Here is a 20,005-nt window from a genome sequence, read left to right on the forward strand (position 1 = left end):
TTATCTGCAGTCGCTAAGACCATCAAATAGGTAATGATGAAACTGGTTCTCATCAGGACCGCCACAGAAAAGAGTTACCTCTGTTCAGCAGAGTTACCAGCCTCAGAAACCGCAAGTTAACAGCACCCAGAGTATTTTGGTTTGTTTTTTCCTACATGATTCCTTATGTGTTCCTTCATAGTGTTGAAGACCTCAGTATTCATTTACAATGTAGGTAAAAAGAAACCCCATCATTGACATTCATATGTGGGGCCAACACGGAAACCTTCCTCCTTCAACAGAAAACCAAACACCAGCATAACCAAAACAGAGCTTAATCAATTCCACAAATCCCACCAAATCCTGTTATATTCACACCCACAACATTGTGTAACCCAGCCCATTGGCAAAAGCCCTAGTCAGAGCTGTGTAGAATACAGTGTTGTTGAGACTGGAGAGCAGCACATCTCCACCAAATTCAGCAATGTATGGATACTGTATATGGACCTCAAGACCCCAGCCTTTCCTTAATGGTATTAACTGTGGGCATTATCCCACTTGTATATTGTTGCTGTAAAAAAAAAACTTTAAAAGTCTTCATATTGAAATACATTTATTTTATTGGTTATTTTTTGTTGTGATATCAGAATTAGTATCGAGAATTGTAGAATTTCAATATACCCAACTTTATGGTATATTGACACCCCAACTAATAAAACCAGGGAACAAGTGGTTTGGTTACAATGTTAAATCTATGTAATTTTATGCCATTTCTCTGTGTCTGTCATACGCACCCAACAACTTGCACAGTCTGAAAATGTGTGGCATTGTATTTGTATGGCACTTGCTCTGTATTTCCTGGGCATAGAGTTTCATACATGCGATGAACTTCCTCCTTGAACAGAAAACCAAACACCAGCATAACTAAATCAGAGCTTAGTCAATTCCACAAACCCCATCTTGTTCCATTATGGATTGAGTGTAACCCAGCCCAGTAGCAAAAGCCCTAATCAAAGCTATGAAGAATGCAGTGTTGTTGAGACTGGAGAGCAGCACATCTCCACTAAATTCAACAAGTTATGGATGCTGTATATGGACCTCAAGACCCCAGCCTTTCCTTAACGGTATTAACTGTAGGCATCATCCCGCTTATATTGTGGCATATTGTCGCTGTAAAAAAAAACTTTAAAATTAAATGTTAGTATTGAGAATTGTAGAATGTCAGTGGTATTGGTAACATATTGGTAACAATTACAGTATTTTGGTTACAATGTTCAATCTATGTACTGTAATTTTATGCCATTTCTGTGTGCCTGTCATACCGCAATAAAGCAGTCAATAAAATCAGAGCTTAACATTTCATTCAAAAGCCAAACAGCAATTGAAAAAAAAAAAAAAACTAGTAACTTTGGGATGAGAATCAAACATACTTTTTCTCTCCAACCAAAGACACAAACGTACTATTTCTACATCAAAGAGAAACTTAAAACTGAAAACTTTTAATATGGAAAAGGTATTCATTATCTCACAATACAGAAGTCTACAGAGAGAGAGAGAGTGTGAAACGTTAAAGTAGTTCAGCATTATCAGAAATGAAAACCCCTTTTAACAAGGTTTAAATGTCAAAGGAGTGGCACCATCAACACAGCATCATTTCCTCCACTGTGATTGACTGCAGTGTTAATGTAGCTGTACCTGGCCTGTGGGGGCCTTTTCAAATTACAGCTGGAGTTCTTTGTAGTTGATAAGACACTTTATCCCTGGGCATAGTTTCCATTTAACAGTGATGTTCTTTTCATACATGAGAAGCAAAATTCTAAATTGTGTGAAAAGTTCCACGCTGTGAAGCAGGCTCGGCACTACGGGGGGAGGCACAATGGGGCAACTGCCCCACAGCTATGCGTTTCTGTTTACATTCACAAGGTAACTTACTGTGTTAACTGGACTCTGCGGAATTACAGGAAGCTGAACATTCTCAGCTGAACAAGCTGTTTAGACATTCCAAATATAAAACTACACCGACCGTCAATATAGTATATATACAGTATAGGGTCCTATATCAATACGATTGCGCTTGCCTAGTGTGTCACTATCACAAAAAATGTCCCAATACAGTCATTGTATTCTATTATATTAATAATTCATATTATATCAAATTATCTCATGTAATGTTTTTGATTTCATCGATAAAGACGATAAATAGAGCAGCACAGCTAGTAGCTAGTAACATTATCGTTACAATAGATACAATAAAACATGTAACTGTATATATACCTCAACATGTCTTTCAGTCATTTGCCCTATAAACAATACAGGCAGGGGAACGAGGACAGCATGAGGAAAAACCCAAACCAGGATGCTCTTTGTGCCATACTCTAGCTCGATTAAGGCATCAAGGACCCGCTATCAATATGCAGGAGAATCCCGCAGATTCTGGAAGAGGTGGGATATCTGTGTGTATGTTGGTATAGCTGTGTTCAAAAGTTCAAAAGAGTTCAAAAGAGGACAAATTGATAGTGCACGTCTTGCTGGCGCATCTCTGACCAAGACAGCAAGTCTTTGTGATGTATCAAGAGCCACGGTCTCCAGGGTAATGTAACTGTGGACGCTGTAAGAGGAAGCTGATCTGAAAGGGATGTTCGGGTGCTAACCTGGATTGTATCCAAAAAACATAAAACCACGGCTGATCAAATCACGGCAGAATTCAATGTGCACCTCAACTCTCCTGTTTCCACCAGAACTGTCCGTCACCACAATAAATTATTGTGGTCTAAAACCAGGTGTTACAGTTTCATTGTCCAACCCCTGTATTTGTCAAATGTATCCAGATGCTTCATTACTGTCCTTCCACAACAAGCATTTGTAGCTTTGCGAAAGTCTAAAGTCAGATGTTCTGAGAAGCAGCATGAAAAGCAACTAGCATGTGCTCTAACTGATATGTTTAATGTGTCAGAGAAGATGTGTTGAAGATGCTGTGAGAAGATATTTGAAATTAAACCCCTACTCCCTTGATTGTTTCTGTTGGTTGGATTGTGAATGTAATGTTCGGAATGTCTACAAAAGAAATGAATCTTTAATCTCTATACACTGATCTGAAAAAGTGTATAGAGTATAGAAGATTGCACCTTGGCTCTACCACTTACCCCTACCCCTTCTTTTCAAGTGTATCCCTTCCCTTTGGAACAGAGTTACAAGGGTAAGGGGTGAAATTCTCAACCTAAGTATTGTGACGACCCTTCAAGACCCTGATACGTCATCAGGAGCGCTAAAAGTTTAATAACCTAGCTGCTGCTGCTTAACTAGTTAACTTTAGGGCTTTAGAAAGGGGGAGGATGGACAGAAATGTATTATTTTGGTCCACTCCTTATTTTCTCTGTGATGGGAAGCTAAAATTAGCTTTGATTAGCTTTCATTTTATTTTAATTTTACTTTTTTCGTTTCGCCTTGAATGCTGCATCCCCTGCTGTCTGTTGCACTATTTAAGGTGGAACAGGAAAGTTAGATAAGGTAGCTAGCTACTGAGACAAAGTACTAGCGATCTTTTTAATCTTTTTATGAAGAATTCAGCCAGAAAACATTGAAACCACACATTAAACCATGGTAATGTAGTGCTTATTATCACCTTTAACAAGGAAAATACGTTTACATTTGTGGGTTTGTTTGGTCGCTTGTGCTTGTCCATCTTACCAGTGATTCTCATACCCTTTTGTTTGAAGTGTGCATATAAAAAAAATCTCCTTATGAAGGGCTAACAAGCCCTATTCCTTTCCCCCCTATCCTTCCAACCTAACAAGAATCGTGCCAAGGGGCGAAATGGGATTGGGCCTTACTGAAAGTTCTACCAGGAGACTCCAATGCTATGACACCTTTATCTCAACCAATCAACCACCAGCTTTTAACTGTGTTTAAAAGACCTCCACCAGTTTGGTCGCACCTGGATGCCCATGGAGTTGGACAAAATTGGTGTTGTTCATTATGTTGACTGATTCTAGTCTGAGTTTGAGTCTAGTTTCTGAATTCTGTGGACTCTATTATATAGGGTGACCATAATTTTATTTAGGTAAACCAGGACACCTGGTTTTTAATATCGTGGGGGGGGGGGGGGGTTGGGGTGGATGGAGACATGCATTTTAAAATCGCCATGGGGGAATGTAGAGACGTTGTAAAGTCGTCGGGGGGTTGGGGGGGATATGTTTTAAAATCATCAGCGGGTGGGGGGTGGGATTTGTTTGGGGCTTTGATTTGGCGCCCCCTCTAGTGCAGTGCCCCTATGTGTCGCATAGGCTGCATACCCCCTTTTTGCGCCACTGTGGTCCAATGAAGGTAATTTAAAAACCAGGACATTTCCTCACTTTTTGAAAAAAAAAAACGGGACGCTCGGGACAGGACGTGAAATACGGACATGTCCCGAGAAATACTGACGTTTGGTCACCCTATATTATAGACAGTTTTGGTGCACAAACAGATCAAAACATCATAAGTAGTCCTCTGCAGAAAAAAAAAAAAACTGAACCTTAACCTAGCGCAACACCGTCACTCTTTTCCTGGAATCATGCGTGTGACTGAGGTGGCAGGCATAAGCTGAGAGCACAACACTTCTGGAAAGAGTGGCACATGGTAAGAATAGCACACAGTACATACTGACATGCTGTTAATTACCTTTCAGCATGAGGTGAAATGATGGGACTCCGTACCCAGAATCAGGAGCAGGAAGCGGGAGGTGGAGGGAGGGGATGTGACCTCCGAGCGGCAGCGTACCACCGCCCCTGCTTTAATCCCATTGTGATTCCCAAAGTGTCCTCGCACAAATGAGCTGCTCGGCATGCAGGGAGGTCTGAGGCGTCTTCCAGAGCTCTGCAATAATTGAAGCTCAGCTCTGTGATAAGAGGCAATGCTCAGTCAATTACAACAGATACTTGTGGACGGGCTGAATGAGGAGCAGTTCTAATTGGAAAACTCAAATGGGTTTGTGGAGCTGCTGTTTGGCTGCACTCTGCTCGCTCTGAGGAAATACTTACAGGTCAAGATCTTCAATGTGTCTAGATGCAAAATGTAGTCAAAGATAAACAGCTCTGGAAAAAAAATTAAGAGACCACTTCAGTTTCTGAATCAGTTTCTCTGATTTTGCTTTTTATAGGTATATGTTTGAGTAAAATGAACATTGTCTTATTCTATAAAATATATAGGACAACATTTCTCCCAAATTTCAAATATTTCAAAGCATTTATTTGCAGAAAACGAGACATGGATGATATAACAAATAATGCAAAGAAAACAAGTTCATATTCATAAAGTTTTAAAAGAGTTCAGAAATCAATATTTGGTGGAATAACCCTGGTTTTTAATTACAGTTTTCATGCATCCTAGCATGTTCTCCTCCACCAGTCTTACACACTGCTTTTGGATAACTTGGATGCCTTTACTCCTGGTCCAAAAAAATTTAAGCAGTGCAGCTTGGTGAGTTTTGATGGCTTGTGATCCTCCATTTTTCTTTTGATTATATTCCAGAGATTTTCAATTTGGTAAAATCAAAGAAACTCATCATTTATAAGTGGTCTCTTATTTGTATATTTACAAGCGCCGTTGCTGTTTAAACGACACCGGTGGAAGTTGTGAAAATAGACTGCTGGAGGGAGGGGTGTAAGATGGCAATGAATGTGTTTAATATAGAGCATCAATACTCATCAAAAGAATTGTTGTAACACTCATGCTAAACGTTTTTTTTTTTTTTCACACTACCCTATACTCACAAGTGCACGCGTGGCCAGCTTGCGAACGGATGTGCCAAAAGTCACGGGACAAGGTGAGTTAGATGATGGTGGCTATTTTATTCTGCCTCTGATCTGAATAGGATATTAAAGTTGTGCCTCGCATCTGAAATGGATTTTTGTTTTTTGTTTTTTTGTCAAGAAGTAATATTTTTTACAGTGAAATTACAGTGAACAGTTAGAATTACTGTGGCACAGAATAATAGAGATAACAGAGCTCTTCATTATATGAGCCCTTTCAGTTATATTCCGCGTCCGTGCCGTGAGTGCACAGAAAGCCTGACAGCTATTAAATCTCATGGCAAGATGTCAGGATGAGACGAGATGAGACGGGACCAGATGAGAGACCAGAGCGAGATGAGTCACGGCAGCGGCAGACGAACCGGTTCTATAGTTCAGTTCAAACGATCCGTTTCTGGTCGGCAGTATCGGCGGCGGCGAGCGTGTTCTGGCTGCGCGGTGGCGTCGGCTCTCCTGCTCTCTGCACTGCAAAAACAAAACCGCTGCGCCTCTGATAACTGCAGGTCGAGTGTAATCCCAGAGCCAATATATCCTGCGGTGCTAAGCAGATGCAGGCTGTTTAAGTGTCTCTGGCTGTTTGAGGTGCAGACTCGGGGGGGATGAAGGTGAGGAGAGTGGCTCTGCGAGAGGAGGAGATTAAAGAGAGAGAGAGAAAGAGACTGTGAACAGGTGTGGAGGCTGGAGAAGCTGAGCCACAGGTGTTCCTCTGTTCGGCTTTCACTGCATGCCCTTGTGCTTATTACCAACCGCAATTCTCCTCTCTCCTCCATCTTCCACTGCAAAGACCCAACGCAGAATGGACAGCTCCCCTCGAGGCCTCCCCAGCGAGGCCTATTCACTCAGGGGTTATTATGTCTGGGTAATTTCATTCTGGGCCCTTTGAAGAGAACACGTTTTCCTTGCTTATTTAATATATATATATATATATATATATATATATATATATATATATATATATATATATATATATATATATATATATATATATCAGTGGTGTGCAGTGAGGCCCTTCTAACCCTTCAGAGAAGGGGTGACAATAAGTGCATGTAAATAATTACCTAATTTTTGATCAGGAAATATATATTATAGTTATTGTAAGTGTATTGACTTATTTTATAAATTAACTCAAATAAAAATCAAAGCATTAGTCTGTGTTTTTTAGTTGCTACAGGACTCTTATATGACTGACAGTGGTACGGACCAATCAGATCGTTTTACAATGGCTTCTGCCCCCTTGTGCCTGCTCATGGACCCTTCTCCTGATTTTGAGAAGGGTGTAGTAATGAGTCTGTTAGCAAAGTCCTAGGACAATCTAACCAATCAGATTCATGATTTTCACTCTGGGGGTGGGGCCATGGCTGTCTAATTCGCTTGGGGGGTTTACAGAAGGGTTACCCACTATATTCACTGCACGCCACTGATATATATATATATATATATATATATATATATATATATATATATATATATATATATATATATATATATATATATTTTTTTTTTTTAATCCAGTCAGTCCATCTACAGAAATTTGGCTGCGAAAAACAGTAGTCTGTTTTCAATTAATTCTTTTTATTATGTCACAAAAAAACTACACATTTTCTTATGCTATTGTTTAGCCCAACCCACTGACACTGGAGTTATAAGGAGGGCTCTATCTATCTTACACCCTGCTCAAGGCACACAGCGATGCTCATTGCTATCTCACACCCCACCAACAGTCTATTTTCACACATTGCACCAGCGTTGTTTAAACAGCAATAGCGTTGTTTAAAGACGCTTGTGAAGATAGCTATATTGATGGGCGTGGTGGTCTGGAAGTAAGGTGTGTCCAGGTAAATACAGGTACGCCACAGTGTAACTCATCCATATGTAATTTTCAGTTATGTCTTTTAATCTTTATGTGATTTGTTAGTAGTGTCTGATAAAAAACAAATAAAATAAAATAAAATAAATAAAACAAAAACACAGGGAAATATAGCAAAGTTGCAGTTTTTACCCTGCAATTTTTACCTTGTGTTTTTTACCCTGTCATTTTTAACCTGCAGTTTTAATATCCTGTTTTTTTACCCTGTAGTTTTTAACCTGCAATTTTTATGCTGTTTTTTTTACCCTGTTATGTAGGGTAGGGTGCTGCTGATGCCCTGCTTTTACAACAGATATGTTCATTCTAATTGGGCCTGTCACAATAATGACAGTATTGATGTGATGTACAGTAAATAGGTATTTATTTATTATATAGGACTTCAATAATCAATTCTGTGCAATTCTGTTTTATTGTGAGTTCATTTAAATATGAATCAACTCATGTCTGAAACAGTAGTCTGTTAGGTCCCAAAAAAAACCCTACACATTTTGATTATATACTTCTCTAGCCCCACCCACTCACACTCAAGTTATAAGGACGGCTCAATCTTACACCCTGTTTAAGCTGCATCGCCATGCTCATTGCTATCTTTCACCCCTCCAGTCTATTTTCATCTTCTCATTCACTGGGTTTCCTTTATTTCTTATTATGTTCTATATTGTAGATTATTACTGAAGATATCCGAGCTATAAAGGAACACATACAGCATGGAATTGTCTAAAACAGTAAAGTGCCAGTCCTCTAAAATCTAAACCCGTCCTAAACCTAACTGAACTGTTTCTGGATGACTAAGGTAAATGTTTTTTTTTTTCCAGTTTTCTGGACAAATTGTATGTTTATCACCAGTTTATTAAAACCAGTAATGAAATGCACAGTGAAATAAACAGGAGTGGGGGTTAAACGAATAAATTTAAACTTAAAGCTAACAATTAAGTTGGGGCAATGTAACTCATCTATATATAATTTTCAGTTAGGTCTTTTTATCCTTATGTGATTTGTTAGTAGTGTCTGATAAAAAAAACAGAGTAATATAGCAAAGTTGCAGTTTTTACCCTGCAATTTCTACCTTGTGTTTTACCCTGTTGTTTTTACTCTGTAGTTTTTAACCTGCAGTTTAATCCTGTTTTTTTTTACCCTGCAGTTTTTATCCTGTGTTTTTTACCCTGTTATGTAGGGTAAGGTGCTGCTGATGCCCTGCTTTTACAGCAAATATGTTCATTCGAATTGGGCCTGTCACAATAATGACAGTATTGACTCATTGTACAATATATATGTATTTATTTAATATATAGGACTTCAATAATCAATTCTGTCCAATTCTGTTTTATTGTAACTTAATTTAAATATGAATGAACTTTGAAAGATATTTAAGTGAGTTAGCATCAATAGCAGCGCTTCTATTCACACAGAGTGATCTGACAATAAATGATAATAATAATAGCATTTATTGCAATTATTTCAGGAGCAATATATATATATATATATATATATATATATATATATATAGTCCAAACAAACATAGTTTTCACAACAGGCCTAATTCTAATTCTACCAAGCAAAAACCTTGTATCTCCAAAAATGTCAACTCTACATAAAAAGAAAAAAAGTTTAAGACACAATTTTAAGAACAGCATTCAATTGATGTAAAAATACAAACATGTAGATGCACGTTTTTGCATGGGACAGCGACAGCACACACGTCTTCAGATCTAAACGCTGAGATTTCAAAGGGTGACAGGCAGAGCTTTGTCCTTTAAAGGCTGTGTTTCAGTATGGCGCTGTGCCCTGTGTTGACCAGCCAGCACAACAGGCCAATTATAGCCAGACACATCTGCTCCAGATCTGAAAGTGACATTTACATTTACAGTATGTGGTCCTGCGCTAATGTATTCCGGAATATGAAATGAGATGTAAAATCAGATGCGCTTGCTTTTTAAACAGGTTGAATAGGTTTCTCTATTTGGTCTATTTTTATTTTTTAATTACTGAAAGCAATAGCTTATTACTACTATTATCTTTTTGGGTGCTTGTTGGAATTACAGTGTTAGTACTGTTCAGTGCCCCGCGTAAACATTAAAACAGATTGAGTGTGTTTTGTGTGGTGAATATCCAGCCTAATTTAGTGGGAATACAATGACAGAGGTAAAAGTAGAAATGCCAAGTGTGAGCCTTTATTTGTGAGTGACATTTCAGCACCATTTTAAAATAATAGCTCTTGTTTGTTTCCCAGTGTTACTGTGTTCGCGTCTCATCAAGTGTGCTGCAGAACACACACACAGAATAAAAATACAAATAATATCATCCCAGAAATTCTGTTCAAAGCAGATAGATAGGCTATACGGATACACTCCCATGCCAAAAGTCACGGGATAGCAGTATGTGAAGTGTATCATATCTTTAGCTTACAAGGAAACATGGTGATCGTCCCACTTCCAATACCATTTAGCGGAGAGAGCGAGAGAGAGAGACAGAGAGAGACAGAGAGTCACTGATGGTGTGTTACATATTCTCACTACTTAATTTACAATCATTACAGATGGAGAAAAGCAAATTAGCATGCATGGTTAAAGTCAGTCTGCATCATAAATCATATTTCCATATGAAACATATAACTGTCAGGGAGGGTCTCTAAGCTGGCTCTATGTTTTTTTACTCTATTAACCGTGGAGAGGTGGTATGAAACGTGATATTATTATTGGTTAATATTAGTTTTCCCCACCCGCTGGTGCGTGGTAATGTAATTAGAAATCAGCAGACGTTTCAAAGCCAGACAAAAGTCATTCCAAATTTGGTGGGAGGTTACAGAAGAACAGGAATTCTGTCTTTTAAATGATACAATCTAATGAATAGTGCAGAACATGAACAAATTTGACTATAATTTCACAAAAGATTTATTACAACATTTAGCTTATCAAATTATTGTACAGTATATGGACATATCAGCTCCAAGTTCCTTTGTCAATGTCTGAATTTTCATTTTCAATATCTTTTTGAACAATTTAGCAATTTTAAAGTCATTGCTCTAATAGCCTCCGTTGCATGGGCCCGGTTCCAGTTTGAAGCAAGGCCTGATTGTGGCCCTAATGATTGGCTTACATAACACCCCGGTTACCAAGTACAATATGGGAATCTGCCTGAGCCACATGTGCCAACACCCAGGTTATTGAGAAAAATATGGGAACTGACCCTAGCCATGTTCCAACATCCTAGTTACCAAGTATAATATTGGAATCAGCCTAAGCTACATGAGCTAACACCTCAGATACTGTGTATAATATGAGAATTAACCTAAGCCACATTTGCAAAAACACCCCAGTTACTGAGTATTACATGGGATTCGACCCAACCCACATGTGCCAACACCCCAGGTACTGCGTATAATATGGGAATCAGCCTGGGCCATATGTTCCAACACCTCAAATACTGAGTAAAATATAGGAATTGGCCCGAGCCACATGTCCGAAAACTCCAGTTCCTAGGCACTATACGGGAATGAGCCCAATCTACATGTGCCAACACCCCTGTTCCCGCGTATAATATGGGAATCGACCCAAAACATATGTTCTAACACTTCAGTTACTACGTATAATATGGGAATCAGCCTTCGCCATATGTTCCAACACCTCAAATACTGAGTAAAATATAAGAATTGGCCCAATCCGCATGTTCCAACAACGCAGTTACTGAGTATAATATAGGAATTGACCCAAGCCACATGTGCCAACACTTTAGTATATAGGCACTAAATGGGAATAAGCCCAATCCACATGTGCCAACACACCAGTTCCTGCGTATAATATGGGAATTGACCCAAAACATATGTTCTAACACTTCAGTTACTGAGTATAATATGGGAATCACCCAAGTCATATAATCCAACACCTCAATTACTGTGTACAATCCAGAAATTGGCCCAAGCCACAAGAGCCAATACCACAGCTACTGCATATAATATGGGAATTGGCCCAATCCACATGTGCCAACACCCCAGGTATTGAGTATAATATGGGAATCTGCCCAATCCATGCGCTAACACCCCAGTTACTGAGTATAATAAAGAAATTGGCCCAAGCTATTACACATCAGCCAAGCTCAGGCAAATTCTTCATGCTATGCGGAATAAAGATATGTGTGTATGTGTAGCCAATGGATTTATTTATATATATATATATATATATATATATATATATATATATATATATATATATATATATATATATATATATATATATATATATATATAATTATAAAGGTTAGAGAATATAACCAAATTCAACAAAGGTTCCATGTAGAACCAAAGAACAGGACAAAAAAAATAAAAAATAAAACGGCTAAAAATAGAACAGAGCACAGCACTATATATATGATCTGAAGACCTAACGGGATCATGCAGAGCTGCTAAAAACCACCTCCGTAACTGATTCCTCTCACTTAAAGCCCCAGTCAGGATGATTTGCATATAGATCTTGTTTCCCTCTTCTGGAGTTGCTGTAGGCATGATGGCTTCATGTGATGCCTGTTCTATTGATGTATATAGATTGAGTGGGATGACACTGATTGGTTTGAAAGCAAATTAGATCTAAAGAAGCACAACATGTGGAGCGTAAAGTGGAAATCTTCACTGCTCTATGCAACATATAAAAGGTTCATCGTTTGGATTCCATGCCAGCCTGCATTAGTTCTGGGTGGTTCACTGTGGTTCCTCAAAAGTATGCAGGACATTTTCAAACCTAAAGACAAGCACCCTCGTTTATTTAGGTTTGAGGATATTTGGCAACCAAAATTATGAGATTAAAAAATGGCAACAAAAACAAGTATATCTTATGTACATCTTATATATTGAGCAATAATATGTTTGCAATAATAAATTGCAACATGCTGTCATGTTAAAAATTGTGTATGTATATTTATATGTAATTGTACTTGTCTTTAAGGAGCAGAAAAAAAAACTTAGTATAGTAATAATATAATAAAGTAATTTATTAAATACTGAAAAAAGTATTTAACACCTGCGAAAAAAGTACTCATTCCTTAGCCAAATGTTTCATTTTTTTTATATTTTAATCCCTAGTGCAAATTACAACAGCATTCATTATTATTAACATGTTAAACTGCACTTATTCAATAAAAAAAAAGGCCCTTAACCCTCTCTGCTCTGAATGGTACTATAATATGTTTGAGCCTTAACCCTGAATCAGGGTTCTTTGACTAAAGAACCCTTTCAGGTTCTGGTTTGTTCAGGAGCTATTTGAACAGGATTCTGTGCTAACATACCAAATATTATGGGACAGAGTACTAGTATTATATCCCATGACTTTTGCCATGGGTCTCCTGCATTAAATTACTTTTTCTGTTTGCACAGATGATTATAATCAGAATCCAATCGTCCACTGTGGGTGCTAATGCCTACTTTGATGTACTCCTGGTAGACACATGACTAAAAAAACGTCATGAATTTTACCAGTCAGGTTGTAAAAAGAAGTAAAGTCACTCCACTGAAGTGCAGCGTCATACATGAGTTTCAGTTTACTTCTCCAGCACTGAGGCAGGAGCAGTATTAGCATTAGCCGCTAACTGCGCTAAGCGCTAGCTCTTTCGTCTTTCAGAGGTGAGTATTATCGGGCTGTAGCCTGCTGCTAACAATGGCTAGTACTGCTGGAACAGTATTAGCATTACCCATTAACCGCATTAAGCACTCGCTTTTTTGCTTTTTTTAGAGGTTTACTCACCCAAAAAACAAACAGTTTTCAGGAGAGAAATGTGTGTAGATTAACATCCAGTGCTTATTTGACTTTAAAATAATTACAGTTTTGTTTGCTTATTTTAGCTTAGATTTATAGGTCTTTTACGGCGAGACCTGCTGAATTAGAAGGAAAACATGGTGACACCTCTCTTCCTTACTAGTGTTGAATAATGTGCCTTATAATCCGGTGCACCTTATGTATGTAAATAGAGCAGAAAATAGACAATTATTAATAGTGTGCTTTATAATCTAGGTAACACTTTACTTGGATGGTCCATTTGATGGCCTCTTTGATGCTCAACTGACTTTCAACTAACATTCAACTACATGTCTATTAAATGCAAATGAACTAAAAGGTGAAAGTAAATGATTCTCTATTGAATATAACCCTACACTCAACTCTAACCCAAACGCTTATCTTAATATTTTAGGATTGGGTTTGGGGTTAGATTTTAAGCTTAGGTTAAGGTTAGGTGTAGGGTTAGGTTCTATTTTGAATCATTTACATTCAACATAGGGTTAAGTTACATTTAATGGACATTAAATTCAGTGTTAGTTGAATGTCAGTTGAGCATCAACAAGGCCATAAAATGGAACATCCAAGTAAAGTGTTACCATAATCTAAAGCGCCTTATAGTGGGAAAAATACGGTAGTTTTTTGTGGTTATAAAGGACCATTTAACCAACAAAGCACACTTTAGGCATTCTTGTATACTTTTTAAGGACTTTTTAAGTATGATTATTCTATAGGTACTAAAAATACCCATACATAGTTCCTAAAATAAAGCATACCATGTGATCACAGATAATTTAATACTACACAAAGAACCTAGAACCACACTGTCCACCGTTCTTCCTTATAGGCTCTGCAGAAACTAGGGTTCCTCATGATAATAAAAACAGGAAGCTGAACAGGTGCAAAATTATTCCACCTTCTCTGAGACTTAGGGACATGCACCAGCACCTATGCAACCATGATGGACACCTCAGCTTCGGCTGGCCTTCCTCACACAGCACTGCCCTGACACATCTGCCCATGGTTGAGTGGTCAGCAGGGCAGGGTAATCAGGAGCTACCAGCTGAATCGGAGCAGATCATCCAGGCCTGACGCACAGGCCACTGCCTCAGCCCCACACAGCTCAAGGTAAACCAGTGGCCTGGGCCAGCGACAGCCTCGCGAATATACACACACACACACACACACACACTGTGACCACAGGCACACACACACAGATACATACTGTCACAGATATATTCAGCAAAGTCTGATATTCTTATTGGAAAACGCAAGAGCCTGCAGTTACAGAACATTTCCAGAGGAAAGCCTTCAGCACAGCTTTCACTGCAAAAAAAAAAATCTGTTGGCAAAACAAGACAAAATATATGTAAATTGAGACGCAAATGCCTAAATGAAGCAAAAAAATTTGCCAGTGGGAAAAGCAGATTTTTCTTAGGAAGATTTCTTAAAATAACCACAAAGTCTCAAAATGAGTAAAGTAAGACTTCCTTATAAAATTCCTTATTTTGTGAGTTAAATTTATACACAAAAAAAGAATAACTTGACTCGTGACTTTTTGTGCTTATTTTGAGTTTAAATTACTTAAAACGAGGTGAAAATTCTAAAAGACTGAGTTAGCTTATTTTTCCCAAAATTAAAAAAGCAATCTTACACCAAACAATGCTTATTAAGTCAAAAATTCTTATCAGACAAAAATATAAGATTTAATGGCTAGAAATATCATTTCACTTGCTAAGATTTAGTTTTTTGCAGTGTTATCATGGACATCATCTGAGGTCAACTTTACAATATGAATGAATGAATGAATAAATGAATGAAGTTCAACTTATATAGCGCCTTTCTAGAAAGGCAAGGACGCTTTACAATTTACATGTTTTTACACACAAGCCCATTACACATCAACACTCATACACACACCGGTGAGAAATGGCAGCCAATAGCGCACAGCATACTCTCAACCGGAAACAACCGTCCACCTCAAGAACGGCATTGGGCACTACAGCATTTACCCAGCATTTATTCAGTGCCAATCCATACCTGGGCACAGTCATACATCCATTCACACACACACACTTACATATTACACACTTTTACATAAACACACCAGATCAATTTCAGAAAAAACCCACACAGACACAGGGAGAACATGGAAACTCCACCCAGATAGGGACTTGAACCCAAGACCCCAGTGCTGGGAGGCGAACGTGCTAACCACTAAGCCACCGTGCCACCAATACATTTATACATTTATATGTTTAGATGTTTAATTTCTGTAGAGAAACAAGAAGAAAAGAGAAAGAGATACACTAAATATGCCCCAATATCTTTCTAGACAACACTTTGTATTTGTGTATTTGTAATTTACTGTAGCTTCTATGGTATAATCTCCAAAGAAAATTATAAATCCCACAAGCACTGGGCTATAGAACTGTGGAACTGTGTTCTTTGGAATGATGGAGTTCCATCCGATACCTGTTCAGCTGAGTTCCGGTGGTGTTTGTGATCCAAAACTAATCAACCAACATAACCAACATAAATACTTAACCTCAGGAAAGCAAACAAAGAACGTTTACCAGAAGAGTTGATGCTGTTACTATAGCAAAGACAAGACAGAACTCACATTAATTCCACTGATTTTAGAAGACATGCTAAATAAGCAGAATAGGCAGGTGTCTACAAATTTATGGACATTTTGGACAATGTGCAAAGCTGTGAATGGCCTGAAAAAGTCTTGTTTCCAAGGCACTTGTTCCATCAAACAAACAGATTGCAGGCAGTAAAAGGTCACATTCTCGCTGAAGGCAACTCTAGCAACATAAGGATACAAATAAAAGAAACAAAAATAGCTTCTACTTTAATTTCCTCTTTCTACTTGGTGGCCCATGAGCCTGAACTGGATAAAAGCACATCAAAAACAAGTTCAATGATGGCAAAGTTCATAAGGACACTATCTGATCATTCAGGTATTTAAACAGAAATGTATTTGTATAACATTTTTAATACCAAAAGTTGTCACAGAATCGGCTTTACAGTGATCCATGTAAATCAACATAGTACAGCCCATTTGACATGCAGTATAGCCCAGTATTTCTTCATCTTAGCAATGACATTATTACTGCACTTCACCTGTCAGACCGCTAATTCTTCTCTTTCTCTTTACTTCTGAAACTGAGATTTAGTCCACTCATGTTAACCATGTTAAGCTGAGCTAAAGGCTAAAGCTGTTGCCATGTGGGTCAGCCAGACCTGATTCTTCCTGTGTAGCGGTTTTCTCCAGTTTCTCCAAGAGTCTTTCAAAGAAGGTGTAGGAAACAGTAGTCACAACTCTCTGGCATCATCTGTAATTTCTCTAAAGAAATGACTTTTATATACTTTAATACTTAAAGAGTTCTCTGTGTTTCTGTGTGTTTTTCTAGTTATTAAGATGAAAGTGTGATGTGCTGTGTGTAAGTGTGTAAATGCTGCAGTATAGTAAATGCTAACGGCACTAACCCGGTCTGTTCCAATACTGACATTCCAAGTTTTTTTTTTTAAATACTGCAATACATTTTTCAGTTTTAATTCATTTTGGCAATTTGTTTACTGGATTTTGTTTCATTTCTGATTATTGACTGAACCAAAGGGGGGTGTTCTAAAACTTTTGACCCTGGCTGTGTATAATTCTTATTTCTGAATGTGTATATATTTGTGTTATTTATGAATGGCTGAGGGGCTTCTTTTCTTTCTTTTTTTTACATTTGCACAGCATTTATATACAGTTACATGATTCAGTATTAATTGATTACATTAATTTGTTTTGACTGCTTATCATTTTTTATCATTTTAACTGCTGTAAGTAGCTTCGTGAGCAACCCCCCCTCCCCCCACCTTTTTCCCTCTTCCCACTCCCTCGGCTCCCAAGGACCCCTGGGCTCTGTCTGTAAAAGGTGGGCTTTGCTTTGCATGGGTGGGGCCTCGAAATAACTGACTATTTATTAGATTCTTATTTATTAGATGGGTCACGAGCCTTTAAAGTGCCTTTAAATGCTTTTTATTTTCAGCAGAATCACGTTTGGGTTGTGGCTAGAACACACACACACACACACACACACACACACATACACACACACATAAATACACACAAATAGAAATACACACACATCTCCTCCTCCTTTCCCCACACCTGCTGTGTGTGTCGATTTCCTGATACGAGTGTTAAATTGATCAGGCTTCTTCTACTTCTTTTTTAATATTTCTACTATGCTTCTGTGTGTGTGTGTGTGTGTGTGTGTGTGTGTGTGTGTGTGTGTATGTGTGTGTGTGTGTGTGTGTGTGTGTGTGTGTGTGTGTGTGTGTGTGTGTGTGTGAAAATACACACAAGCTACATACAGCCCACCACATACAGACAGAGCCCAGTAAAAGTGAATAGACTATGATTCTATTCTATTTAAATGATTCAGAGATTAAATCCCTGTAATATTATTGATAATATAGCCTAGGCTGTCCCATCATAACTTAAGGCTAGTGGCTGAAAAGCACTGAAACGTGAGAATCCAGAGTCCAGCTACCTTTTTATCCTTTTTTTTACGCACACTAGCCTACTTCCTATACAAATAACTCCAGTTTAGTTCATTTGGCTGCATGCACGCGCCCGCCTACACGTGCGTTCAGTGTATTAGGCTAAATGGCAACAACCTAACCAGCCGATCCACACGCACACACACACCGTCTTCATTCATCCTCAGCTTTATTACTGTTCCCAGTTCAGGTAAAAGCAGGTAACTAGTAGCCAGGAGCTTCTTCAGACAGCACAACACGTTCCAACCAGCACAGGACGAGTCAGATGCTTCAGCTTCAGCTGCACTGCGGCACCCACCGTGAATATCTTAAAGAGTAATATTTCGTTATGTGATTGAATATTTCATCCACGCTCGCGCAGCACGAGCTCGTCCAGCACATCACCACACAGCACTCCAACAATCCGCCGCCACTGGAGCACAAATAACAGCTGGATACCACAGAAACACTGAGCTGGACTGAACTGGAACTGGTCTAAAAAGACTGGGAGAAGTTCTAAAGCTTTTATATCGTGAGGAGGATGCATACACATCTTCATCAATATGTCCAAGATCTATCTCTTCCTCATCATCATCATCATCCTCCTCTTCATCATTATCATCTTACAAATGATTCTTATGGAGGAAAAGCTATTGCTGCTGCCATGTCATGTGATAAAACGTTAAAAAAGCATATGTTTTAATTAAAAAATGATGATTTTGATTATCTTGATTATCTTGATTATGAGACAGCTTTAGAGCTATAGTATATCTCGTATTATTGTAATAATACGATATCGTGTCATAGAGAGACTTAGAATGTTTTGTTGCAAGTATGTCGTACTATGGGAAAAAGATAGCTTGTCATAATTACATAAATGTTATTTGTCATTTTTATCTAAAAAAAAAAACTTTTACCTTAAAAAATGTTGTAATAAATACATGCTTAGTATTTTACTTTTTTTTATGTGTTTTTTATTTATTTATTTATTATATATAAATGGCAGCAAAGACAAAGCTTCATTGGATGAAAAAAAATAAATAATAATAATAATAATCTCCTCAAAGTGTGATTTTTATTTATTTATTTATTTTGTTCTATTTGATTCATTTTATTATTATTATACTATTCCCAAAGAAGACCAAACTCACGAGCTCAACTATAGCTCCATCAATCAACCAGCTCTAACAGGGTCCATATCCATCCATACAGGCTTTCTAGCTATAGCTATATACTCTCCTCAGCCAAACCCTTCCTTCAACACAGTTCCCAGCAACTTCAGAAGATTCAGGTCAGAACAGATGAAGATGAAGAAGATCACAAGATAAAACCGCAGCGCAAAACAGCGAGTTATAAAAAAAAAGCGTTAGATCTGAGACTTACCCCGTTTGAACATGTTGAAAAGTGTTGGTTGGGTCCTCCTCTCACGCCCCGCTGCTGGGGTTCATCTATTCTCCTACTCCAGTCTCCAACGTGCTCTCCCAACGATCCTCCTCACCGTGGTGGGTTGAGATACGAGCGAGATACGCGCAAAATAGCCCACAGCGCTGCTTCTCTCTCTCTCTCTCGCTCTCTCTCTCTATTCAGTGGTCTCGGGCTGCTGGTGGTTCTGATGCTGATGCTGGTGGTCCTGATGCTGAGGGAGTCCGGCGCTCTCAGAGACACAGAGAGAGAGAGAGAGAGTTGGACTTGGCTGGATCTGAACGGAGTGTATGATGAAGATGAAGAAGAAGATGAGGATGAAGGATCTACAAGAGGTGGTGTAGTCAGTCTGCTCTCATTCTCTCCGCGAGCGCATTCCGGGCATCAGACACATTTCTGCAGTCCACCGTCCGCTTCCAGCTTTCACATCCAGCACTCAGGAGCGCGCGCGGTCCGCTATAGGTCCACTTAGCTTCAGACTTACCTCAGTAGAAGCCGGAGCCGGGCTCTCAGGGCTCTCGGGGCTATCTGGCTCTCAGGGCTGGAGCTGGCTGGGGGTAAAGGGAGTAGAGGGGAGGTGGTGAGAGTCGGAGCTCAGACCGGGGTCCATCGCTCTGCGCGCGCTGCCTCAGTAGTTGGAGGAGCGGAAA

The 20,005-nt window shown here is 38.7% G+C and overlaps 1 protein-coding gene across 1 annotated transcript in view; it reads right to left on the minus strand.

Annotated features, from left to right (window-relative positions):
* rtn4rl1b (reticulon 4 receptor-like 1b) overlaps positions 1–20,005 on the minus strand; it is a 305,761-nt gene extending 285,756 nt beyond the window's left edge. Inside the window, exon 1 of the mRNA XM_007245894.4 lies at positions 19,317–20,005. Coding sequence (XP_007245956.2) covers positions 19,317–19,329 — 13 coding nt within the window. The 5' untranslated portion in view covers positions 19,330–20,005. The remainder of the gene's footprint in view (positions 1–19,316) is intronic.

The sequence above is a fragment of the Astyanax mexicanus genome, chromosome 18 (genome assembly GCF_023375975.1).
Source record: "Astyanax mexicanus isolate ESR-SI-001 chromosome 18, AstMex3_surface, whole genome shotgun sequence".
NCBI lineage: Eukaryota > Metazoa > Chordata > Actinopteri > Characiformes > Acestrorhamphidae > Astyanax > Astyanax mexicanus.